Source organism: Vulpes lagopus, chromosome 3, assembly GCF_018345385.1.
Source record: "Vulpes lagopus strain Blue_001 chromosome 3, ASM1834538v1, whole genome shotgun sequence".
Classification (NCBI taxonomy): Eukaryota; Metazoa; Chordata; class Mammalia; order Carnivora; family Canidae; genus Vulpes; species Vulpes lagopus.
In genome coordinates, this window is record NC_054826.1 from 99,398,599 (window position 1) to 99,425,431 (window position 26,833).

The 26,833-nt window shown below is 43.0% G+C and overlaps 1 protein-coding gene across 1 annotated transcript; it reads left to right on the plus strand.

Annotated features, from left to right (window-relative positions):
* The first annotated feature begins 13,831 nt into the window (after positions 1–13,831).
* On the plus strand, positions 13,832–17,273 carry OCM2 (oncomodulin 2). Its single transcript, XM_041746886.1, has 4 exons — positions 13,832–13,892; positions 14,764–14,896; positions 15,530–15,639; positions 17,248–17,273. Exons 1-4 carry the CDS (start codon positions 13,832–13,834, stop codon positions 17,271–17,273), a joined length of 330 nt encoding a protein of 109 aa, XP_041602820.1.
* The last annotated feature ends 9,560 nt before the right edge of the window (positions 17,274–26,833 follow it).

Sequence of the window (26,833 nt, forward strand, 5' to 3'; positions counted from 1 at the left end):
GCCTGAGGCTGGGCTCGATCTCAGGACCCTGAGATCATGACCTGAGCCAAAATCAAGAGAGGGATGGTTAACTCACTGAGTCAGTTAGGCACCCCTGGCCAGCTTTTCTGCATGAGTGAAATAGTCAGAATATCAAAGATGACTAACCTTTATTAGTTTACATGTCTGGTGTTGTGTTGCTGGGTCAGCAACATTTGAATGAGTAATAAAACAAAGACAGATATGATCTACAAATTGGTATATGTCAAATCCATACAATTTTTCTTCTCTTAATTTTAGTAAAAACAAATTTATGTAATATAATAAAATCATGCCCTAATTAATGTTCTACTATCATTAATGATCTCAAAGACTAAAAAAGAGGATAGAGTTGTATTCAAAGTATATGACATTTGAATATATTTTCATCAAAAATGTGTATTAAAGGTAAAAAGTTTTAAAAAAAAAACCCAAATTATCCTTTGCTTTCACAAGATTGTTTTTCTTCTATTTTTTTAAAGTGATTCTGATGGGTATTTTTATTTGTATTTTTTAAAAAGATTTTATTTATTTATTCATGAGAGACACACACAGAGAGAGAGGCAGAGACACAGGCAGAGAGAGGAGCAGGCTCCATGCAGGGAGCCCAATGTGGGACTTGATCCTGGGTCTTCAGGATCACACCCCGGGCTGAAGGCTGCACTAAACCGCTGAGCCACCCGGGCTGCCCCGATTGTTTTTCTTCTAAACATTCTAAATCGGCTACCAAAATTAGAAGGTAAAACATAAATTATGCTTAGGGAACACCAAAATTTTTGATCGAAATTATTTATTTGTTTATTTTTAAAAGATTTTATTTATTTATTCATGAGAGACAGAGAGGCAGGGACATAGGCAGAGGGAGAAGCAGGCTCAAGGAGCCTGATGCAGGACTTGATCCTGGGACTCCAGGATCACACCCTGGGCCGAAGGCAGACGCTCAACCACTGAGCCACCCAGACGTCCCTGATAGAAATTATTTAAATGAAACTAAAATGCTTAATGCTTTAAAACATCTATGGAATTTTATTAAATTTATTTTTTTAAGAATTATTTATTTATTCATGAGAGACACACACACAGAGAGAGAGGCAGAGACACAGAGGGAGAAGGAGGCTCCATGCAGGGAGCCCAATGTGGGACTCGATCCAGGGTCTCCAGGATCATACCCCAGGCTGAAGGCGACACCAAATCACTGAGCCATCAGGGCTGCCCAGAATTTTATTAAATTTAATTATATTTTTCTAAAACTAAAATGATTCACAGCCCTAATATTCAATGTTCAACTAGTTGCCAATGTAAAAAACTGATAGTGCTTCTCCCACGTTACGTATATGTACATGCCTATCTGTAAACAAATTCAGAATAATATAAGTTGTTTGATCTTGGAGATTTTCCTGAGCCACACTCGCAGTTGCTAATAATAACAAACTAAATAAATAACGAGCTAATTTGTGGGCACCTGGGTGGCTCTGTCGGTTAAGCATTTGCCTTCGGCTCAGGTCATGATCTGAGGGTCCTGGGATCAAGCCCCACATGAGGCTCCCTGCTCAGCGAGGGGGGTCTGCTTCTCCCTCTACCCTTTCCCTCTGCTTGTTATCTGTCTCTCCCTCTCTCTCAAATAAATACACAAAATCTTTAAAAACAAGTAATAAGCTAATTTGTGAATACCTCCAGAACCACACATGTAGGCACCAAGAGAAGGGAAAAAAACAGACATTCAGCACAATAAGGAAACAATATTTTGTTATGAGAATCTGTCCTACTCAATGTGTCTGAGAGAAAGGACGTGATGACTTAGTTATCTTTTTCTCCTGCTCTTAAAGTTCCCGTCACTCAAATCTTCTCCTACTTCTCTGTTGGTGTCTGAGGTCAGAAGGGCACAACTTACACATCATTACACACTGTCTGTCCTCTTTCGTTCTGAGGACATAGAGCAAGAGATGTCAAGAAGGATTTCCCCAGAGCCTGAGCGGTGTTAGCCATGTCAGCAGATGCTTGCTCACGGGTTGCCCTGGATCTCAAGTGACAGGAGGGCCCACATGTCCTTCACTACATGTCAGTGTATGCTTGTGATATGTGTGCACCTGTGGTGTCAGGGGCTCCAGCAGGGTTCACCCCACCTGCCTGGAGGGCACACGGCTCCCTGGGTGTCAGTCTGTTCAGGGTATAATCACAAAACGCCACACCCTGGGTGGCTTGAACAATGGACATTCCTTCTCTCATGGTCTGGAGGCTGAAGTCCAAGGTAAAGGGGTCAGCAGGGCTGCTTGCCCCTGAGGCCTCTCTCCATGGCTTGCAGATGGCCACCTTCTCCCTGTGTCCTGGGATGGTCTTCCTTCTGCGCACACACATTCCTAGTGTCCCTTTGTTCTTTTTATTTTTATTTATTTTTATTTATTTATGATAGTCACAGAGAGAGAGAGAGAGAGAGAGAGAGAGAGAGGCAGAGACAAAGGCAGAGGGAGAAGCAGGCTCCACGCACTGGGAGCCCGACGTGGGACCTGATCCCGGGTCTCCAGGATTGCGCCCTGGGCCAAAGGCAGGCACTAAACCACTGCGCCACCGAGGGATCCCTCCTGGTGTCCCTTTGAATATTACAATCTCCTCTTATAGTAAGGACACCAGTCAGATTGGATTAGGGCCCATCCTAATGGCTTCATTTTAAGTTAATTACCTCCTTAAAGGCCCCATGTCCAGGGACACCTGGGTGGCTCAGTGATGGAGGGTCTGCCTTTGGTTCAGGGTGTGATCCTGGGGTCCTGGGATCGAGTCCCACATTGGGCTCCCCTCAGGGAGCCTGCTTCTCCCTCTGCCTATGTCTCTGCCTCTCTCTCTCTCTCTCTCTCTCTGTCTCCCATGAATAAATAAATTAAATCTTTAAGAAAGGATTTAAAAAAGGCTCTATCTCCAAATACACATTCTGAGGTTCTGGGGGTTAGAGTTTCAACCCATGAATTGGGGGTGGGGCTTGTCTGGCCCGTAACACCTGGTTTCTTCAGTGCAGCCCTCTCCTACCTTTCTTTCTCTCTCTGGCACTCCTCTTTGCCTTTTGTTCAGATTCACCATCCTCTTCCAAGATGTCCTCAAGATTCAGACCAGAGCCATCATCCCTACTTCCTATACCTCAATCCCAGGCAGGTTGAGCCAAACCCAAAGCTTCAATTGTCAGCTCTTCAAGAATGATTCAAAAATGTGCATGCCTGCCTACACCTCTCCTCTGAGCTTCAGATGCATACATCCATGTGGATGGTTCCCTTCAACCTGGCCAAACCCTCACAGACCAAGCTGCGCCCCCCTTCCGCAGGGGCAATGCCAGCCCTCCTAGAGCCATCCTTAACATTGCTACCCCTCCCCTCCCAGAGCCATGACCAAATTCAGTCCACTTGCCCTCCCAATTCCTCTCAAATCCACCTACTCCTCTTCAGCATTCTCTCTCTAAAATAAACAATTTTTTAAAAGTACATACAACTCTAATTCAGCCACTCCCTCCTTGGAATCTTTCAATGGATCCCTTTGGCTCTGAATGCCAAGTCCTGAACATGGCCAACAAGGTTTTACAAATCCTCCCTCGTTTTATAAGTATGCGTTCATTAGTGATCAGTGGGATTACATTTTTGCTCTTGTTTTTCTTAAGCATGAGCCAAAAAATGTCACATGTCTGGGCATTAGGGTATGGGCTCTTGAGGGACATCCCTAGAAATTCTGCCAACCACACCAACCCCTGAATGTAATGTCAGATGAAACTGACTGGGCAATTGCTCAATTGTTCATTGTTCAAAACCCAGCATCTAGCACAATGCCTGGCCTGTAGAAGGCACTCACCAAATACTGGCTGAACAAATGAGTATTACAAGACATTTCTGGGAATGTACCCTAAAGAAAAAATAACTAAGGATGAACTCACAGATTTTGCTACCGGGATGTTCATTTCTTATAACAGTAAAGATGTGGGGCACCTCGGTGGCTCAGTAGTTGAGTGTCTGCCTTTGGCTCAGGTCATGATCTCGGGGTCCTGGGATCGAGTCCTGAATCAGGCTCCCCATGGGGGACCCTGCCTATGTCTTTGCCTCTCTCTCTGTGTCTCTCTAATGAATAAATAAATAAAATATTTTTTAAAAATAGTGGTAAAAAAAATAGTGGTAAAGATGTGAAAAAACCTAGAGGTCCAGTAATTGGGAATTGATGACATTAGAGCCTCCCCTCCTCCATACAGGAGAACTATACATAACTGTTAAAAGTCATGGTATAAAAAAAAAAAAAGTCATGGTATATAGATTTATACTTACTGACAGGGAAAGTGTTCACAAATGGTTAAGTGAAAAAGCAGGTTACTGAGGTCATGGACCCATTTCAATGTTTAAAATATTTTTAAAAATCAATATATCTTAAAGGACCACTGAAATATTAGCATTGCTGTCTCTAGTAATGAGTTAGATTCATTCTTTCTCCTCTTTCTTTTTTCTCTGCATTTTCTACAAAAAGAAGGCATTATGTTTTTAATAATACCTTTAAAATTACTTAACCTGAGAAGAAATGTGTGGGAAATATCAGGAAGGGAGACAGAACATAAAGACTCCTAACTCTGGGAAACGAACTAGGGGTGGTGGAAGGGGAGGAGGGCGGGGGGTGGGGGGAATGGGTGACGGGCACTGAGGGGGACACTTGACGGGAGGAGCACTGGGTGTTTTTCTGTATGTTGGTAAATTGAACACCAATAAAAATTAATTTATTAAAAAAAATTACCTCCCCCCCCCAAAAAATAAATAAAATTACTTAACCTTCACACACACACACACACACACACACACACACAGGCAGGGGCAGGAGAGAAATACTGCATATAAACCAGGCTAGAGGCTTGTTCACTCATTTGTTGAACATGTCTCAGCCTCACCAGGTACCATGTTAGCACTTGCAATCCTAAGTGTATGTGGTAGTCTAGATACATGTTATGCTTAAGTCAAGCTATCTTATTGTTAACATGCAGTACCGTCTTGCTTGACTTAGACATTCCCCCTGAGGAAATAGGTCTAGCACATACATGACCCTGGATCTGAAGTGAATTATCAGGGGAACAGGTAGCTATATGCCCAACTTCCCAAACAACCACCGGCTCCCTAGCTTGAAATGATGCTTTAGGACCACATACCATGAACTTCTCCCAGGGCAGCAGGAATTAAGGGGGTGGATTGGGATGATGATTCACCTATGCCAGAGTGCATTGTGCTTTGTCTAGTTGCTTGAAAGCAAACTTGAAACTTTTTCTTTCTGAGGGGAAGAAGGGGTTGTGGAAATCCAGAAGCCTGGCTGTCTTGGGATTTTTTCAGTTGACACCAGGGGTGAGTCCAGGCCCTGCCACTTAAGCAGCTAATTGACCAGGGGTTTCTCTTAACCTCTCTCTTCCTCATAGGGATAATAATATTTCACAGAATTGTTGCAATGACAATGTCATGACATAATGTCGGTGAACCAGGCAAAGTTGAACAAACCTAAGTCATGAGCAGGGCTGGCTTTGTGGGTACGACCTGTGCTTGGAAGGGCCACATGCAAAAAAAAAAAAAAGGAAGGGCCACATGCTTGATTTAATGCTCTTTTGTCACCATATTACAATTCTTAATTTGTGAACAAGGGAACTTGCATTTTAATTTTTCACTGGGTCCCACAGATTATGTAGCTGATGCTGGTTATGAACTATATTTCATGGCCATACCCCATAGCAGGTCACAAGGGATGTATTCTACACAAGGTTTCATAAAAACTCTAAATCCAGTGGAGATCAATCCTTACAGACACAGATTGTGTCCTACCATACCTTTATTACTCATTTGTTTTGAAACCTGCAAGCTGTCCTTTTCATTCATCCCTAAGATATTGTACAGTTTTTGGTGAGCAAATGGCAGTATCTTCTTACTAAGGAGCTTGTTCTAAGCTTCCACATGAAAACTTATTTAACAAATTTTTGCCAAGTCTCTTTGAGTGGGAAAAGAAATTCCTCACTAGAGAAACATCTCCTTTATAAATAAACATACTCCAGTAACTCTAGATATCTCCCCACATCATTGTACAGATGCATCAGCTAGATGTTAAAATTCAGATTTTTGGTGTTTCCTACCTTGTCAGTCAAGAGTTACTTTCCCCTGCTCCTTGCTTTTTCATCACTGACATTTAAGGTTCTCAAATAATTTGCTGTAGTCCCATAAGACATTCGAGACTCTTTTGCAACTTTAAAAATTTTTGTAAATTTTATTTTTAGGGCAACCCTGGTGGCCCAGCAGTTTAGTGCTGCCTTCAGCCCAGGGCATGATCCTGGAGACCTGGGATCGAGTCCCACATTGGGCTCCCTGCATGGAGCCTGCTTCTCCCTCTGCCTGTGTCTCTGCCTCTCTCTCTCTCTCTCTCTGTCTCTCAGGAATAAATAAAATCTTTTTTAAAAAATTTTTATTTTTAAGTAATCTCTCCACCCAATGTGAGGCTTGAACTCACAACCCCAAGATAAGAGTTGCACTCTCTTTCAACAACCAGGGGCCCCTGAGACTCTTTTGGAATAGATAGAGAACAACAAAGCATGAGAGATTATTTTAACCATACTGGCCATTATTTAGGTAAGATTTCAGACTCCCACTAGGTCCACCTTATGACCAGTCATTGTCTCTCAGGTGATGCCAGGCCCTCTCATCTCCACTGCTGGAGCCTTTGGTGCTAGCAAAAGATAAGCCCTGGGGATTGAGGGTGTACATGACACACACTGTCCCTACTTTCCAGGAGCTTCCATCTGGGGGTGGGGAGGAGATAGACAATAAGCAAGCAAGCAAAAAAATCCCAGATCATTCCACATCATGGTAAGTGCTCTGGAGAAAAAAAAATAGAGTGATGAGACTGATGGGGCAGACAGGGAGGTCTCTCTGTGATGGGGCTGTAGGGGAAGAAGAAACTTTTCCTCTAATCTCTTAGATTCTGCTCCTGGGACCTGCTAATTAAACCAACAAAAAATGTAGAATAACAGGAGAAAAGGCACAATTTTATTTTACTTGCATGAAGTTCACAGCAAAGAAGCAAAACTCAAAAGAGTAACTAGACTTAGGAGCTTATATACCATTTTAACAAAGAGCAATACATTGTGGGAAAGTGGCTAGACCAAGGAAAGGGGATTTGGATTCCTAGGGGTGATAAACCATGGGGAAGTGACTAGGAAATATATGAGGGACTAATGGAAGATAAGGGGTATTTTAGAAAGGTCTGTCTATGCAGACTCCTCCCAGCATCAACTCTCCATCCCCAGCAATGGGTTTCTCTCCCTTCCCAGTACAGGAATGAAAGGCATTTTCCTCTTGAGAAATTTATGCCCTACTTTTAGGCAGATAAGCAGAGAGCAGAGAACTCTTCTTGTATTTTTAAAAAGATCTTTAAAATGTATTTATTTGAGGGAGAGAGAGAGAGAGAGAGAGAGAGAGATCATAAGCAGGGGAAGGTTCAGAGAGGGAGGGAGAAGCAGACTTCCTGAAGAACAGGGAGCCTGACATAGGGTTCAATCCTGGAACTCCAGGATCATGACCTGAGCCAAAGGCAGATGCCCAACTGACTGAGCCACCCATGCGCCTGTCTTCTTGCATTTTTTTTTGGTTTGTTTGTTTGTTTCTCAATTGCCTTTGGCTCAAAATAATCCAAGTGGCAAATTTTGGGGTAGCAGAGTCTGATCCCCTTGGGGGCCAGAGTGGCTTCTCTTTCTGAGCTGCAAGGTCATTTCGCTCAGGTACAGGGCACAGTCACCTAATGGCTCCTGTTAAGCATCTCTTTCTTGGCCCTGTAGTGAATGCAGGAGGCACCAAAGATGCGTGTCTGGGTCTCACCTGATAGAAGTTCTAAAACCCTGTGATAATTCAGCCCAGAGGATAGAGACTAGTCAGCTAGTGTCTGGTCCCACAGCTTCACCCCCCACATCACAGAGCAGGACCTTCCATCTTTCCATTCTCACCCATGCTTTAAAAGTCAGCTTTCTGGATGCCTGGGTGGCTCAGCAGTTGAGCATCTGTCTTTGGCTCAGGCCATGATCCCAGGGTCCTGGGATTGAGTACTGCATTGGGTTCCCCACAGGGAGCCTGCTTCTCCCTCTGCCTATGACTCTCATGAAAAATAAATAAAATCTTTATTTTTTTTAAATAAAATCTTTAAATAAAATAAAAGTCAGCTCTCTACAGAAATAAAACTTCCACCCAGAAAAGTGCCCACTAGAGCTTTATAAAAATTTAAGCAGCACCCAGATCAAGCAATAAAACATTACCAATACAGCAGGACCTCCTCACCCTCAGCTGCTGCCCACCCCTCAACGGTCATCACTATCGCCTTCTAGTGCCTTAGATGAGCTTTACCTGGATCATCTTTGTTTTTAAAAGGCTGTACAGTCAACAACAGTAACAACATGGCCACTGTTTATTGCTCACTCACTGTGTATCTGGCCCAAAGCCAGGTGTTTCACCTGGGTTAGCTGTCAACAATCCTATGGAGCAGATTGTATTATTGTATTATTATCTCCAGTTTGAAAGGAGAGAGGTGAGGTTCAGGGTAAGAGACCTGTTTAAGTTCACCAGTTCCACAAATGCAGCTACCGAATTTACAGTGTGACAAGGAAAATGGTAGTGAGAGGTTGAATATAAAAATCAGCAATGGTCAGGGGCACCTGGGTGGCGCAGTTAAGTGTCCAACTCTTGGTCTCGGCCCAGGTTGTGATCTCAGGGTTGTGGGATCCAGCCCCGTGTTGGGCTTCCTGCTCAGCGTGGAGTCTGCTGGAGATTCTCTCTCCCTCTGCCTCTGTCCCTCCCATTTATACTCTTGCACATGCATTCTCTCTCTCAAAAATAAATAAATCTTAAAACAAACAAATAAATGGACAATGGTCCGACCATAAGTAAAAACAGAGCTCTGACCCACTACCTGCAGCAACCAGCCCCATAAGACAGACTACTGAACACAAGTCAGGCTTGTAAGGAATCAGATCGCTGTCCCTAGCAAGCAATCCAGGAAGCCAAACAATAACCCCTGTAATGACTGGCCAAAAACAGCAGGAACTTAAAGCATAATTCACAGCTTCCTTCATTTTTATTCTTGCTTCCAACATAGGGCCAAACAGAGGAAGCCAACTACACCCCTTTGCTCAATCATGGAGGATGTTCGGCTTCTATTAGCTTGCCTCCAGCTTTCCCAGGTGGACAGCCTCCTATCAAGACCTTTTTTTTTTTCTCTATAAAGCTTTCCTACTCCTCTGCTTGCCTTTGAGTCTCTGCCAAATATGAGTGATGGTGGTTCACCCCCTTGCCATAGGAGGCTCTGAGTTAATAGTCTTTGCCTGTTCTCATTTGGTTGGTCTTCATTTATGTTCCCACTGAGGGTACAGAGTTGAGCAAACACAGACCCTCAACCTGTCCTCATAGTTCTCACTGTCCAGTAAGCAGAGAGGATACACTAGTCAAGCAATCACAGTAAATGGGACCATGCAGCTGTGATTTTGCTGTAAGAGAGAAGCACAGGGGTTCAACCACCATTGTTCATCCAGTGAAGTGGGGGTCTGACCTAGTCTGAGAGTCAGGGAAGTCTTCCTGGAAAAAGTGATGCCTGACCAGAGATGCAAAACCTACATATGAGACACTGAAGGCAAGAGGAAGGAGGATATTCCAGACAAAGGAAACAGTACAGGGAGACATGGATGGAGGGAGGGTGGGTAACCAAGGGACTGGAAGGGCTTCCAGGTGGGAAGATGATGTGAGATGATGCTGGAGGAGTCCACAGGGGACGGATCATACAGGGCCTTCAAGACCACGGGAAGGACTTTTGTCTCTATTGTGAGAACAAGTGGAAGCCAGTGACAGACAGTAGGAGGAGAGAGGAGCCATATGCTTGGTGTTATGGGTTGAATCATGTCCCAAACAAGATCCACTCAAGTCCTAACCCCTATTATCTAAGGATTGTGACCTTACTTGGAAATAGGGTTATTGCATATGTAATTAGTCAAGGTGAGGTCATCCTGGAATAGGGTGGACACTTAATCCAATATGACTAGTGTCCTTACAAGAAGAAGACACACAGAGAAGATGGCCATGTGATGACAAAGACAGAGATTGGAAGGATGACGCTATGAGCCAAGGAATGCTGAAGATTGACAGCAAACACCAGAAACTGAAAGAGGCAAGGAAGGATCCTCCCCTGGCACCTTTGAGGAAGTGTGGCTCTGTAGTCACTTTGATTTCAGCCGCTGGCCTGCAAAACTTGAAACAATATATTTCTGTTGTTTTGAGCTGCTCAGTCTGTGGACCTCTGTTATAGTCGCTCTAGGAAAAGAACACACTTGAGTTTTTAAAAGATCCATCTGGGTGCCTGGGTGGCTCAGTCAGTCAAGCGTCTGCCACTCTGCTCAAGTCATGATCTCAAGGTCCTGGTATCAAGTCCCGCACTGGGCTCCCTGCTAAGTGGGAAGCCTGCTTCTCTCTCTCCTCCTATCCCACTCCAACCCCCGCTTGTGATCTCTCTCTCTCAAATAAAGAAATAAAATCTAAAAAAAATAAAAATAAATAAAATAAAAAAGATCTATCTGGCTAGGTTGAAGGGGAGCCTAAGTGGACAAGGGTTGGCCATGTAGGGTCTGCTGCATTCCTCCCCAAAGACAAGATGGTGGTTTGGGCTAGGGTGGTGACAAGTGGGGCATGAGTAGAAGACAGATCTGAGGAATGTTTGGGAAGTGACATCTACGGAGAGAGTATGGAAGTGGGTCAACTGTGCTCTTGTCTACTGTGTGATACATGTTAAAAAGAGAGCCCCAAACATTTTCAAGAAACTTGTCATCAACAAGGCAGCTGGGATTGAGCACAGGCAGTTATGACATCTAGGACAGGCCAGTGGGTCAGGAGATGGGCCAGGGCAGCATGGCTAGAGAGACATCCCAGGGTTACACAGCAAGTGATCAGTTTGGGGGCTCAGGGTAGAGGGAATCTGTAGGATTAAGAGGCACACTGGGGATTTGGATAGAAACAGGTGATTATTGGAGACAGCATAAGATATCTGAAACAGAAGTGTCATCTGAGAGTCCAGGGCCATCAGCAGTAGTAATGTCTAAATACACAGCCCAGCCAGGGTCGCCAAGTTCTTTATTTCCCCACCTGCCAGCCTTCCTCCCCTCAGACATTGCTAGCTGGTCCCAGCATCCTCTCCTTCCACTCCGGGAAGTCCCTACCAATCAAGTGGAATGGATACACAACACGTCGTCTTGTGATCCCAGGACAGGGGTGGGATTCAACAGGGAACTCAGAGACTCTTCTGGAGGTCTGCAGATCTGGATTTGGTCCCCTGATCCTCAAAAGAAGCCCAGAAGGTTGACAGAGCACCTGCTTGCATCCCTCCTATTCGCTGCCAGAGGAAACTGAGACTCAGAGTCTTGAGGCTAGTGAAGGACCTCGTGAGGGTCCAGTTAAGGTTTTCTACTTCTAAATCTTCTTTCTACTCTTTCCTGGGAGCACTTGTGAGTTTGGGGGCCCAAATAATGTAGACCGCTAAATCAACATCTTTTTTTTTTTTTTTTAATTGTGGTAAAACACATACAACATAGAACTTACTGTTTTAACCACTTTAACTGTATAGCTCTGTGGCTCTAAGCACATTCCCGTTATGCAACCATCACGACCGCCCAGAACACTTTTCACCTTCTCAAACTGTACCTCTGTCCCCCCATTGAACACTAATGGAAAGAAAGAACTTCCTGAGTTTCTATGGCAACTTAATGTTAGCAAATCTACATTCTTTTTTTTTTTTTTTTTAAGATTTTATTTATTTATTCATGAGAGACACAGAGAGAGAGAGAGGCACAGGCACAGGCAAGGAGAAGCAGGCTTCCTGCGGGGAGTCCAATGTAGGACTCGATCCCAGGACCCCAGGATCCCAACCTGAGTCAAAGACAGACGCTCAACCACCCAGGTGCCCTATAAGAGATATCTAAAGTAATCTAACTCCCAGAGAAAGTAGAATGGTGGTTGCCAGATTGGGAAGTAGGAGAGGGCATCCTTATTCAATGGGCATAGGGGTCAGTTTTGCAAGATGAAAAAGCTCTGGAGATCTCTTATACAACCATGTGCATATTGTTAACATTACTACACTGTATGTATATTTTAAAAGGGTTAAAATGATAAGGTTTATGTTACGTGCTTTTTTTAAGCCATAATTAAAAAAAAAAAGTTTAGCACAGCACTGGCTACCTAGGGACTCAACAAATACATGCTGAAAGCCAAAAGCAAACAAACGAAAAGCAAAAAACCTGAGGTCTCAAATTCTGGCCTCGTGTTTTTCCTGTAAATTTTACATATGGGATATGGTTGGTTGCTTGCCTCCTTTTTGCTTTTTTAGTGTGTGCAATTTAAGATATTGCTGGGAAAATCAAAATCAAGACTTTTTTGGAAAGTCATCCAAGCGGTGCCACCCCTTTGATGGACGAGTTTATGTGTCCATCTGACACTGACTTTGGGTCTGTCAACGACAGACCAAGGTCAGCCTCACACATCCACAGCCTCAGAGGTCAACAGCAGACCTGCTTCAAACAGCAGCCACTGGGCAGCCTGGGTAGCTCAGTGGTTTAGCACTGCCTTCAGCCTAGCACATGCTCCTGTAGACCCAGGATCGAGTCCTGCATCGGGCTCCCTGCATGGAGCCTGCTTCTCCCTCTGCCTGTGTCTCTGCCTTTCTCTCTCTGTCTAATGAATAAATAAAGAAAATCTTAAAAAAAAAAAAAAACAGCAGTCACTAACACCTGGGGGCCCCTTTCCAGTTTACAGAGCACCCCATTTGTGTCATCTCATTTGGGCCACTGTCTCCTCTTTACCAGGTTTCTGGTCTCCCCCACACTGCCAGCGGGGTTCATTTGCAGAACTGAAACCTTAGTTAAGGTTTGTTGAGGTTTGTTTTTAAAAATTGGCTGTTCCCACCCACATTCCCTTGTGCTATAAATAGAAAAAAAAGAGGTTTAATTAGTAAGGCAAGACATTTGAGCTATGTCTACTTGATCCTTGAAAAGGAAATCTAAGAGGTTCTTACTATCACTTTTTCAACCCTATATAAGGTAGGTCAGTAAGGTAGCAAAAGCACATCTGTTTTTCTGCTCCTTCAATTCTTTTTCCTGATTCTTCTTGGGGAAAAATCTAAAACGGTGAGTAGCTGGTGGACCTACAAGACCCCAGATTCTTCTTTCCTACCTGCGTTCATATTACGCTGGTATGTGCTGTGCTCAGATTTCTTTCCCCATGGACTTGACACCAGGAAAGATTTTAATCTCTGATGGATGGGCTTTTCATGTCTTTGATTCCCAGCCTTCGGGATAGATAGCATCTTTTCCACAGAAGGGCTTTGAGTAGCCCAAGTTGTATCCTTTCCCATGTGACATTGGCAACATTGCATTTTCAGTGCATGAAAATACCATTGCATTTGTAACATGGTTTACTTTTGGATGTTTTGTAGATGCCTATGAAAGTGATTGGTTGTGCAAATGTCATTTTCATAAGAAAATGGGATCAAATAATTCTTTAAGTTGTATTTCTTAATTCTGCCTTAGGAAAATATTCAGGAGAAGGCACTGAGACAACGGGGGCTGGAATCATTTCAATCGATGGTTTGCATGTGGCTATTTTGTCTCATCACTTAATAGGATATACCTCGATCTCATGTTTAAAATTTCCCTACCAGCATACAGTTTCAGTGGGCCAAGGAGGGTATAGTCCCCATAGATATGCATGTCACTGCTTGCCGTTGACCACAGCTCATTTATTGTGTGCACAGGTGAAAAATGAGCATCACAGATGTCCTTAGCGCTGATGACATCGCAGCAGCCCTGCAGGAGTGCCAAGGTAAAGGGCAGTGAGGCGGGGCTGGGGTGGGGGGTGGGGTATTTCCCACCTGGTCACACCTCCAGCAAAGCCAAGAAAATTAAAATGTGGACTTTGCTGAACATTCATGGGATCAGAGAAGAAAACTGTTACCAGTGAAATAACTACAATGAGAGAGCATAGGATTCCTTTGCTGTCAGGTGGAAGAAACTTACTAAAAGTGAAAAAACGTGAGGATATGATATAGACTGTTTGAATCCAATGACTGCATTTCACATTCTCCCCCGCCCCCATTAGACCAGTGCTGCTTGAGTCTTGGACACTCAGCCTATTAAAAGGGAAGGGGGAGGCATGGGATGGGAGGGCGGGTAGGAAGGAAGGGGGCAGCAAGAGCAAGTGGGCAGGGAAGTGGGGAGGGCCATAGGAGATGCTGTCACAAAGTCACCTGGTCTTGGTTGCCTCAAAATCTTGCACTAGTCACAGCCCTGTCTTTTTTTTCTTTTTCTTTTCTTTTCATTTATGTTTTCTTTTCTTTTTCCTTTCCATTCCATTTCCTTTCCTTTTTTTTCTCTTCTCTTTCTTTTTCTTCTCCTTCTCCTTTTTAGAGTGGGAGGACAGAGCTGGAGAGGGAGAGAAAGAATCCTAACCAGGCTCGACATGGGGCTCGATCTTATGACCATGAGATCACGACTTGAGCTAAAAATCAAGAGTCAGACGCTTAACGGATGAAACCACCGAGCACCCTATCTTCTTTAAAATTTGAAAACAGAGCCTCCCTGTAGCTTGATGATATCATGAAGAGGGTTTTAATAACTTTATGTTTCCAGCACCTTGGTCCAAATAGAGAATGTGACCCGAGGAGCCTCAGAATAACCCTCTCTCTGTCCTTCAGACCCAGATACTTTCGAACCCCAAAAATTCTTCCAGACATCGGGCCTCTCCAAGATGTCGGCCAGTCAGGTGAAGGATGTTTTTCGGTTCATAGACAATGACCAGAGTGGATATCTGGATGAAGAAGAGCTTAAGTGAGTTTTGTCCTGAGCTTGCGTGGCACCCCTGACATTGCTAGGTGGGTTGGGAGCAGTGGAGGCCAGTTTGGTAGTATTTCTTCAATGGCCAGCATTGACACTGGTTCAGCAGAGCCCCACGGAAGGGAAGAACATGAGTCACTGGGCCATGCATCTTTCCTTGTGAAGCACTAGACATGGGCGCTGAAGACTGTAGGTACAAAAATTCATTCATTGTAGGTTTTTTCTTTGGCAAATGTACTTATCAACAAAACTGTGAAAAAGCATTTTAATCTTTTAAAATTTACTTTTTATTTATTTTTTGAGAGAGAGAGCAAGAGCAGGGGTGAGGGTCAGAGGGAGAAGCAGACTCCCCCCTGAGCTGGGAGCCTGATGCAGGACTCAATCCCAGGACCCCAGGATCATGACCTGACCTGAAGGCAGACAATTCACCAACTGAGCCCCCAGGTGCCCCTCTGAAAAAACACTTTTAAAAACAAAATGCCCACCAGTAGTTTCTACAAGAAAGGCAAGTTTGGCTTGTGAAAGCCTTTGACTGAATATTGCAATGGCCGGGAACAGTTGGTTTGCTTCAGGAGAGAAAAGGGTAATTTTTTCAGGAAATTTCCACCAATTTTGATTGTCCTGCAGGTTTTTCCTCCAGAAGTTCGAGAGTGGTGCTAGAGAGCTGACAGAGTCAGAAACCAAGTCTTTGATGGCAGCTGCAGACAATGATGGTGATGGGAAAATTGGAGCTGATGGTATGTTCACACATGCACATAGCACAAACGAATTTAGCTCTGGAAGCAATCTGGGGGACTTGGGCGATGAGATCAAGCAGACATGGTTAGTGAAGATCCCCCTTTCTTAACTTTGCTGAGCTTCAGCTTTCTCATTTGTAAAATGGGCCTGATGCGAGGATACAAATGATGTACGTAGAGGCTAGCATGATGTCTGGGGATGTACCATAAAAGCTGATCCTGTGAATCACTGTCTGTGACCCAGGAAATACCCTTCACCTGACAGGGGACTAGCTATTGTCTGGCTAATATTTGCAAGACACCCTAATGCATCATGAGAATTATGTGAGGAATTTTTACCACTGAGATTTGAACCCCCCTAAGGGAAGGATTGACATTCTCAAGTGTGTCTTGTATCAAAATGTCTCTTGACTTGAATAGGAAAGCCTCTTAGCTTTCAAGGTTTAAGCAAATACATTTTATTGGACATTAGCCCACTGACTGGACAATATGGGAGAGTAGATCAAACATCATGTACAGAGACTTTTGTGTGCAGAGCCCTATATTAAAATTTTAGTATAGAAGCACGGCTGTAGGATTATTTTCATCCAGTTCAGTCATATTGTTTACATGTTTTTTATTTTTATCTTTTTAAAAATTTTATTTATTTGAAAGAGAGATCACAAGGGAGAGGGAGCAGCAGACTTGCCGCTGAGCAGGAAGCCCAACACAGGGCTCTATCCCAGGGCCCTGAGATCATGACCTGAGCCAAAGGCAGATGCTTAACCAACTGAGCCACTCAGACACCCTACTTACATGCCTTTTAGCTACACTGTGCATGCCAACTCAGGAGAATTTATGGTCTTTGAGGTGGTACTCATTGGAGATTAAAAATTCCTATTTAGATCCTCCTTTTAAAAACCTATCCAAAATTATACCACTATGACTTACTACACAGGAGTTAATGTAGCTTCTATACATAACTCAGAAAAATAGTTTAGGTAAGAGAAAATATATTTACTTAAATCTAACCACCAAAAAATTCCAAATAGGCAAAGTGTACCAATAAATACAGAGCAAATCCCCAGTTTTCCAATTTCAGTTGGTCACATCTGCTCATTCTTACCACTACCATCATCACCAGCATTTAGTAATATAAACTCTTGGGGGTAAGGTTAGAGTTCATCAGACAAAAGGGAATTCCAGGCCCCGCCCCCATGAATTATTTCCTACATCTGCACAACATAGATTCAAAAAAGAGGAAGGAAACCCCCAATCTGTCTTAAAATAGCCAGACAGAGAATTGAGTGATCCCAGACTGCAATAAGTTATTATACCAAATCCATGTGTTGTCAGAGGGAAATGGCTGGACTCACAAATTCGAATACAAGGGGCTCTATTGCAAAGCTGAAGATGTTTGTTAGACTTTGCAGGAAGATGCAACACTATAGACCATCTGCACCTGTAGTCAGTGACACATTTTCCCCCTCCTTTTGTGCCCGTGGAGGGGGCCAAACCCATCACCGAACAATCTGCTTCCCTTCCTCTTCAGAACTCTCACTGGCCACAGCATGTCTGGAAAAATACCAAGCCATCTCCACTGATGTTTTCTCACCTCTTCTGTTTTAGAATTCCAGGAAATGGTGCATTCTTAAAAGCCCCAGGCTGTGGAGACAATCAGCCAGAAGGTCTCCAAAGTCCCAGGAATGGGAAACACCACTTCCTCTCCCTAATTTATTTATTCACTCCCCCACCCCCACCCCCACAAGTGCTTCTGCAATTTACTCCTGTTTTAGTGAGGTAATAAGACAGTCATTCATGAATTTTCGATGGTCAGTATGCCCTGATGACTCTGTAAGGCCCTCGGCAGACAATGCCTTTAAAATTCATCCAATAAAGATACGTTTCTCATCATCTGCTGATGTGTGGGTGTGTTGTTGTTTTGTTTTGTTTTTTTCAGCAAGGTACAGGAATGAAAGCAACTTGGGAGCCGAGGGCTTTTAGAAATATTTCTGGTCTTATCAAGCACTAAGTGGAGTGTACAACCAACAGAGGAAAAGGTTGGGGGAAGAAAAGTGACACACAAATGGCACTGTCAGGCTAGGATTTTCTTAGGGAGTTATTGGAGGCTGAAAGTAATACAAAGAAATTTACAAAGAGCCTAAAATCACCTTTGCTTATGTGTTAGATGGCCTAAGAGGGATTTAAAAGCCAACAGTACAGGACAGAAAAAAGTGTGAGGCTACAGTGGCCCCAAAGCTAAGGAGACTTGCTCTGCCAAATGGGCACAAACCCATTTTTCAAGCTTGCTGCTTTTTTTTTTCTTTTTTCTTTTCTTAGAAAAACAAGCTATCTGAGACTTGCCTGTCTGACCCAACCTCCTGCCACCTCTCCCTTTCTATCATTACTTTCCTGGCTCTTATTTGATACCACCTGAGCCAATTACACCGAGAATTGCCTTAACTTTGGAGGTGAGCCTTGGGGTCCTGTTACATGGTGTTCATCAGGGTGGGGCAATCTCAAGCAAGGAAATTCTCACTGAGCTGATTTCCAAAGATGGCAGATGCAAACTGTGGTCTCTGGCTGACCCTGGAAGTTAGGACTCCAGGGAGGAACTGAGCCGTTTTCCTGGGAGCCTGCTGTAAGGCTCACACCTTTCACTCCACATGGAGGCTCATAAGGCCCTGGGATCTCCTGGATTGCTTCCTTCACACTTAAGTAGCTCAGTGACTTTCGAACCCCTGTTTTTTGGAGGGCCATGTTAGCTTTTCAAAGCATAGGGTGTATGCTACAAGGGGGCCTCTGGGTTACTCCAGGAGGCCAGTGTTCCCACATTTTTATTTTAAAAACTATGTATTTATTTTAATATGCATTAAAAAATTCAACTAGAACAAACATGTGATTTCAATATCGCTAGGTTAGAACAAAACTAAGGGGAATATCAGGTTTTTCAAAGCACATCGATTTGAAGAACAGTATCAAGTGATATTCGAGATACAATGTGGTATTTGGAGGGACAAATCCCATAAAGGGCACAACCATTCCCTCCTCATGCCCAAGCCTTCTTGGCAGGAATCAGGCTAGGTCTTCCCCGCCTCAGCTTCTCCTGGTGTGTGCAAATATCCCCCATGTGCATCTGTGATTTGCTCACACTAAAGACAGCAAGAGGGTCTTTCTGACCAATACTGACAACTTTAGAGCCTTGATTCTTCAGACAATCCATGTGTTGCCTTTGCCTTCACACCACACATGGATACTCTGATCCTTCTGTTATTTCATGTCTCTCTGTTAGCTTTTCCCAGCCAATGGTTCTTTATCCCAGCTACAGCTCTAAATACCTCAAAGTGAGCCTGCCCCGTTCTTTCGCGGGGCGGGGGCTCAGGCCACCATACACGTCAGAGAAGCTAGGTGGTTGATGATGTTTTAAAAATACGTGTTATGAGCTTCTAAGCAATCCATCACCCACTGGCACTGCAAAGGCAACATCGCCCTCATCTAGGTGAGATAATCAGTTTCTCATTTATTTTCTGTCACTGAGGAGGGCATCTGTCTAGGGATAATGACTGGAGGGGTTAGATGGAGCACCCAGGGGACCCTGTGTCATTGGGTCATACTGATGTCCTGACTTGAGGAAGCTATTTGAAAGAAGACGTCTACAAAAGGATCCATTGCCACAAATTTTCCACAGATAGGATTATGGCCAGTTATTCATGAATTTTATTCATTCTGCTGTTTTAAAATGACAAGTCCAATTATATTTGCCCATGTCAGGAATATTGCTTTTACATTGTTTCAACCCAGTTTTAGGAACTTAATTTCAGAGTCATTGTCAATAGAAAATAAGTAGCAATCAAAACAAAATAAGTAGCCATTTCTGTGTACCTAGCATCCAAAACATGTCAGGTGGTATGCTTCCATGAAACAATCTTTACTCATAACAATTTTAAATTACATTATTTGGATTTTTAAGTGTGCTGGCAGGGAGGAGGGGTGGTACATAACTCCATCCCTGAATGCAAGTAACAACTCTGGGCATTTGAATACATTTGTTAATTAGCGCTTTTTATTTTTCTGATTATTTTTCTAAGTTTAAATTTTGCAAAGACGTTAGCATTTCCAAATCTTTGGTAAGTATAATTTGAAAACAAAAAGCGTTTTCAAAAATTACCCGAGTTTAGTCATTATACAAACTTTGTACAGGGTAATTCATTTTTAAATGAGTCTTATTCAGTATGTACTTCACCAAAGAGAGAAAGGGTACATAAAATGTCAACATCGGTTATCTCCAGCTGGAAGTATTACAGAGCAGTGTGGTAAAACTGAGGCCTTTAAAGAAATGGAGCATAGTAACTAGAGAAATGAAAAACAGATGTAGAATTTACCCGATTTTTGTCACTAAGCCAAATAACAAATTTTGATTTTAAAAAACTTTCATGCCAAAGATGTATCCCACACTCAAATGAATGAAAGCCCTACATACTATTCTGTTCCTGAAATTTCTACTGATTTCTTTGGACTCATTTATATTTTTATATACTGAGGAAAAATTTAAATATGTTAAATATAACATATCCAGAGTCTAATCAAAACTGGAAAAAATCCTGAAATTGTAACAATCTGGAAAAAGGATTGACATGCATGTAAGGTAACTTTTGTGCTTGTGTTCTTGATTTTTAACTAATTTGCAGATGACCACTAACATACCTCAAGAAAGAATGTTCTCAGCAGCGGCGAGATATATTTTAACTTTGAGATGAGGACCTAGAGCATATGATAGATTACAGAAGTCTGTTTTTCCTACTTGCTTATAAGATAGGGCTGTGACTGTGGCTTTAATCTGGACTACTTTTACTTCATTGTAGTTTTGACTGACAGTTTGGTAGTTTATAATTTAATGGATGTGATTTGAAAGCCAGTTACCTGAATGTGCCTAATTGTTGAGGCTAATAATAAGAATTATTAAAATAGTTCAAACATTTTGGGTATTTTGCTTCAGCATCTGCACATTATGAAATATTTACATTGATTTTTAAATACATAGTTTTCACCATATTCCCAGCTCAAAAAGAAAGCACAGAAAAACAGCAAAGATGTGAAGTGCTCGTCTGTTCAGGTTTACAAACCACATAGTTAATTCTGTGTGACGATGCAGTTTAATTTTGTCTAATGAGTACTCGGGAATCTAATTTCAAGCAAAAACCTATCTTATATCTCTCCTGCGAATGTGAAGGTATGGTATTACTTTGCAAACACTTAAGACGACAGATGAAATTGGAATCAGGAGGCTCGTTTCCACCTGGCCTGTTAATTTATTCACTGGAAAGACTATTCATTTACATGAGGTTGGTTTTAACTGGTTTCAAAAAGTCAGCTTTTTCGGGTAAGGAGTAGATTTTGACATTGTCTTCCTAGGTGTTTTCTACAATGAAAGTAAATAGATTCACATCCTTGAACTATTATTACTGTTATTATTTATTCATGCTGGAATCACCTGAGGAGTTTAATTTTACTCTTTTTAAAAGATTTTACTTATTTATTTCAGAGAGAGAGAGAGAGTGCGCACACGGGGGGGGGGGGGGGGGGGGGGAGGGGACAGAGGGAGAGGGAGAAGCGAGCTCCCCACTTGGGGAGGAAACCTGAAGTGGGGCTTGATCTCAGGACCCCCGTATCATGACCTGAGCTGAAGGCAGACACCCAACCAACTGAGCTACCCAGCCACCCCTCCTTGAATTATTTTTAAGTGATGAAATATTTCATTTTTTAAAATGATTTAATTATTTGAGGGAGTGTGTGAAAGAGAACATGGACAAGCAGAGGGGAGGGGTAGAGGGAGAAGCAGACTCTCTGCCAAGCAGTGAGTCCAATGTGGGACTTGATTCCCAGACCCTGAGATCATGACCTGAGCCAAAGGCACATGCTTAACCAACTGAGCCACCCAGGTACCCACGCGATAAAATATTTCAAACATAAAGATGACAATAGGTGACAACAAAACACCTGTGTACCTACCGCCTCACTTTATCAAATCTTGGCACTGCTTGTGTCAATTTGCTTGGGCTGTTGGTACCAGTCTTAGGTGGGTCTGAGATTTGGGGGGTAGGGGTGAAGCGATAGCCATGGTACTTTTATTATGGAAATCAGTAGGGGATGGTCACTTATTCGCTGGCTCCCCTCCTTGGTGTGGGGCCCTCCTTCAGCTCTCATGTCCAGGTGTGTCTTTTCTGCTCTGACAAAGTACAGCAGCTTTTCCTGGAGAAGCCAGTTCACTTAGGTTGTTTCCGTACTATTGAAAATAATGCTACAGTGAAGAAGGAGTGCAGATCTCTCTTCTAGATAATTTTCGTTTCCCTTGGATACATTGCCACAAGTGGGATTGCTGGATCATATGGTAGTTCTATTTTTAATTTTTCTGAGTACCCTCCATACTGTTTTCCATAGTGACTGCACCAATTTACATTGCCATCATCAGTGCTCAAGGGTTCTCTTTCTCCACATCCTGGCCAGCATTTCTTTTGTCCTTTCAGAAAACTGACCTACCAGGTGTGAGGTGATACCTCATTGTAGTTTTGATTTGCATTTCCCTGATGATGACTGATGGCAAGTGTCTTTCCATGTACCTATTGACCTTTTTCTTTGGAAAAATGTCTATTGAGATCTTTTGCCCATTTTTAAATTGGGTTATTTGGAGGTTTTTTTTCTATTGGGTTGCATGAGTTCCTTGATATTTTTAATATTGACCCTCATCAGATGTGTGGTTTGCAAATATTTTCTTCCATTCCACAGGTTAACTTTCCATTTCATTGATGGTTTCCTTTGCTGTGCCGAAGCTTTTTAGTTTGATTTACTCCCAATTGCTTATTTTTGTTTTTATTGCCTTTGCTTTTGGCATCAAATCTAAAAAATCATCATTGAGACCAATGTCAAGGAGCTTACCCCAGTTTTCATCTAGGAGTCTTACTGTTTTAGTCTTTACATCCAAATAAAGTTTTTAATTTTTCACTCAAACCTTTAATCCATATCAAGTTGATTTCTGTATATGGTATAAAAATAGATATCTAGTTTAATTCTTTTGCATGGGGACATCCTGTTTCCCCAACACCATTTATGGAAGAGACTTGTCCTTCCCCTGTTGTATACTCATGGTTCCTTTGTCATATATGCATGCATTTATGTTTGGGCTCTCAATTCTATTCCATTTGATCTTTGTGTCTGTTTTTATGCCAGTTGTATAGTGTTTTGATTATTATTGCTTTGTAATATTGTTTGAAACAAACTTTGAAATACTGTTTAAATTATTTAACTGGTCTATTCAGATTTTCTACATCATTTCAGTCTTGGTAGGTTATACATCTCTAGCAATGTCTCCAGCTCTCCTGTCATCTAATTGCTTGATGTGTAATTATTCACCGTAGTTTCTTATGATCCTCATTAGTTCTGTATTACCAATTGTCATGTCTTCTCTTTTGCCTCTGATTTTTGCATCTTTTTTCTCCATCTAGCTAAAGGTCTGTCAATCTTGTTTATTTTTTTCAAAGACCTACCTCCTCATTTCATTGATCTTTTCCATTGTCTTTTAGTCTCTATGTCGTTTCTTTCCAATCTGATTTTTGGGTTTTCCTCTTTTCCTACTAAATTTGGGCTTAGTTTGTTCTTCTTTTGTTAATTCCTTGAGGTGTAAACTTAGGCTGTTTGAGAGCTTTCTTTTTGATATATATTTTGTTTATTTATTTGAGAGAGAGCACAAGTGAGCACAGCAGAGGGAGAGGAAGAAGCAGACTCCTTGCTGTGCAGCTAGCCTGGACACAGGGCTCAATCCCAGAATCCTGGGATGATAACCTGAGCTGAAGGTAGTTCCTTTATGGACTGAGCCACCCAAGCACCCCCCTTTCTCCCCCTTAATATAGGCACTTATCTCTATATACTTCCTTCTTGAAACTATTTTTGCTGCACTCAGTTTTTGCTATATTGTTTTCATTCCCATTTGTCTCAATATATTTTTTGATTTCCATTTTTAAAAAATATTTATTACTTATGTTATAATATATAACAATATAATATATATTATATTATTATATATTACTTATATATATTTTTATTTCCATTTTTAAAAAATATTTATTATTATTATAGCCACTGGAGGGCGCTCTTGTCCTATTTAAAACCTGCTTTTTGCTATGGTGTTAGTGGGGCTCAGGAATGCCTGCTGGCTCTCAGAGCTAGGTAATTTGGGGGCCCATCCCTTAGGTGGTGACTGTAAAAGTTGGCATACTACATGTGTTGAAGGGAACCAGAGGGGGAAATCGGGTGTAGTGCCCACCAGCTATTTTGGGTTCTGGGAAGGATTGCAGCCAGCCCCTGAATGCGTGCTAAATTAGAAGCCAGACCCTCAGGCAGCGGTTCGTAAGTGTACAAATTCCTTCCAGGCAAAGACCACAGATAGACATTTCGCCTGCTCCCTTTCCACTGAGTTTAGAAGGGATTGCCATGGGGAGTGCTCACATGCCCATTAAGAACTACTTTGCTATATAGTCTTGTAGGTCTAGTAAATCCAAGTCCCACTGGCATTCAGTTAGGTGTTTTGGAGATGGGAGCTGTGGGTGGGGGTCTTAAAAGTTGGGGTGCTCAATGTACAATCCAAACCCAGGGAGAGGCTAGGAGTTGAGGGTTCCCTCCTAATTGTATGATGCTGTGCTCAGGTAGGCATTGTGGCAAGACCATGTCTCACCCTATTCTAACCCATTTTGATCTGGGTATTTCCTCATTTGACTGTGTAGGAGTCACTCAGCTTGTTTCTGGATTTCTCCCAGAAGGAATTGCTCTATGTATAGCTGTACATTCAGTGTGTTTGTGGGAATAGAGAAGTTCAGGGGCCTCCTGAGGTGGGGGTGGGGGGGTGGGATGCCAAAGCCCTACATGGGAAAGGAGTATTTGGTGCTCAATCCATACTAGTAACTCATCTTTATTCCTCTCTAGTCTTGTGGTCTTGAGTGGCGGGGTCCATCGAGGCCACAGCTACCTCCACTCTGTCCTGACTTTAAGGCCGCTCAGGTTTGGCTTTCTCTGAATTACTTCTATATATCAGTAAAACATTTGGCTGCTTCCTGCACCGAGTAGCAACCTACTGCCTAGACACTCATGAGGCTATGGTACCGTTGCTTGCATCACACTTGACACAGAGGGAAACTCTGTGAGGCTTGCTACCTCCCCAGCTTCACAAGGAAGCAACTACACATTCTACTTTGAGGTCTCCAAAACCATCTAAGTGTCCATCATCACCACTCCTCCCACACCACGCCCATGTACAACCCCAGACTGTGAGAGAGGGGGATGCATCAATATCTAAGCTTTTTTGCTTCCCGATTTGAAACTTAAAAATCTCTTTGATTTCTGGGTTTTTGTTTCATTTGGTTTTGTATCATCTGTTTCCTGTGGCAGTTAATTTAATTGGGTGCAGAGGAGGCAAAGTCTACAAGGAAGTAGAAGTGTGCTGGGGAGAAAGGTTGACTAATATTCTAAAGTGCTCGTGCATCACATTTGCATAGTACTTTGTACTTTACAAAGTGTTTTCACTTGTACCATCTAGTTTAATTCTGCAATAACCTTGTGAGGCAGGTACTAACCTTATTTCGCCAAGGAGGAAACTGAGATTAAATAACATTAGTGATTAGTCAAAAGTCATTCAACTGATAAATGGCAAAACCAGAACTCAAATCCAGGTGTTCCGACGTCAGCCCTGGGCTCTTCCTTCTACTTTTCCAGAAGTATTTACTCAGGGCCAAAGGAGGCTTCTTTATCTTGGAGTTTTCAAGTTACATGGAGTCACAAGGTCCTGGGCAGGTGCTTTAGGGTCCCCAAGGAAGATGGGACTGGTGGGCAGCACCTAGAAAAAGCCAGAAGGTACTCCTAGACCTCAGTCCTATCCCTTGGGCTCTCATTTAACCATGGTAGCTCTGCATCTATTTTATGTATTAGAACTCTCCATCGACTTTTTGGGGGATAGAAAGAGAGGAGAGAGGATTCTGTTACCTTAAAATATTTTAAAATTATTGCTTTAATACCAAAACACTGTATTTAGTGCAGAATTTCATGCAACAGAGCAAGTTAGCTGGGAAAGTGTTTCAAGGGCAAGTAATGACAACCATTTGTTGAATAATGATGAAGTGCTGGGCACTCTATATTCAATTCGTGGTCCCATTTAATTCTTTTTTAAAAAGATTTTATTTATTCATAGACACAGAGAGAGGCAGAGACATAGGCAGAGGGAGAAGCAGGCTCCCTGCAGGGAGCAGGATGGGGGGCTCTATCCCAGGACCCTGGGATCAGCACCTGAGCCAAAGGCAAGTGCTCAACCACTGGGCCACCCAGGCGTCCCCCACTTAATTCTTAAAGCAAAATTCCTACTAGGCAAGCATTTGCTACTCATCATTTTACAAATATGAACTAGAGGCTGGAGAAAAGCTAGGTAACAGGTCCCAGGTTTCGCACTGTGCGAGGGACCCGGTTAGGATAAATACCCAGTCCAAATTCCTGTGCATAACCTCCCTAAACATTAAAGTCTACTCTACCAGGTTGAATAAGAGGTCCTGTTCCTAAACTTCACCTGTGACCAAGGAGTCATCCTAAACTGAGGTCTTCTTGAGTTTGGCCAAGCAGGCTGCCATGCAAGGGCTCGGACTCCCAATACCAGAGGCCAGAAGCGACGAGCTGTTCCAACATGGCACAATCCATAGGGCTCAAAAGCAAGTGACTCCTCGATGCGAAGAAAGGACGATGCCCTGGTCGCCGAGGCCCGGGACGGGGCGCTCCGCGGGGAATGCCACGCTCTGCTCCCGCGTGGACCACACACGCCGCGCCCTCGCTTCTGCGCACAACCTTTCTCCCCAGAGCCACGGGAGCTGGGCTAAGACGCAAACCCCGTTGGTTAGGTTTGACCCAGCGGTCACCTCAGGTCGCTCAAACAGGGATCAAAAAAGCCTATACAGGCCAGGCGGGACCCTGTAGATGATGGAAGTGGGCAAATCGCCCAGCTTAATGCACCTCATCTTCCTTTGCGCCTTCACTCTCCCTTCTAAAAAAAAAAACAACAAAAAAAAACCCCCAAAAAACAACCTATGCCCGTTCTATTTTTCTTTAAATACTCAGCTCTCGCTTCAGCCAGGACACAAACCTGGGAACCACCAAACAAAAAAAGTTTCACTTTCACCTCCACTCTCAA

Coding starts and splice junctions, on each gene's coding strand:
- OCM2 (XM_041746886.1), top strand. CDS start 13,832: ATGAGCATCACAGATGTCCTTAGCGCTGATGACATCGCAGCAGCCCTG. Junction 14,897..15,529: donor CTGGATGAAGAAGAGCTTAA/GTGAGTTTTGTC, acceptor ATTGTCCTGCAG/GTTTTTCCTCCAGAAGTTCG. Junction 15,640..17,247: donor TGGGAAAATTGGAGCTGATG/GTATGTTCACAC, acceptor CTTCTGTTTTAG/AATTCCAGGAAATGGTGCAT.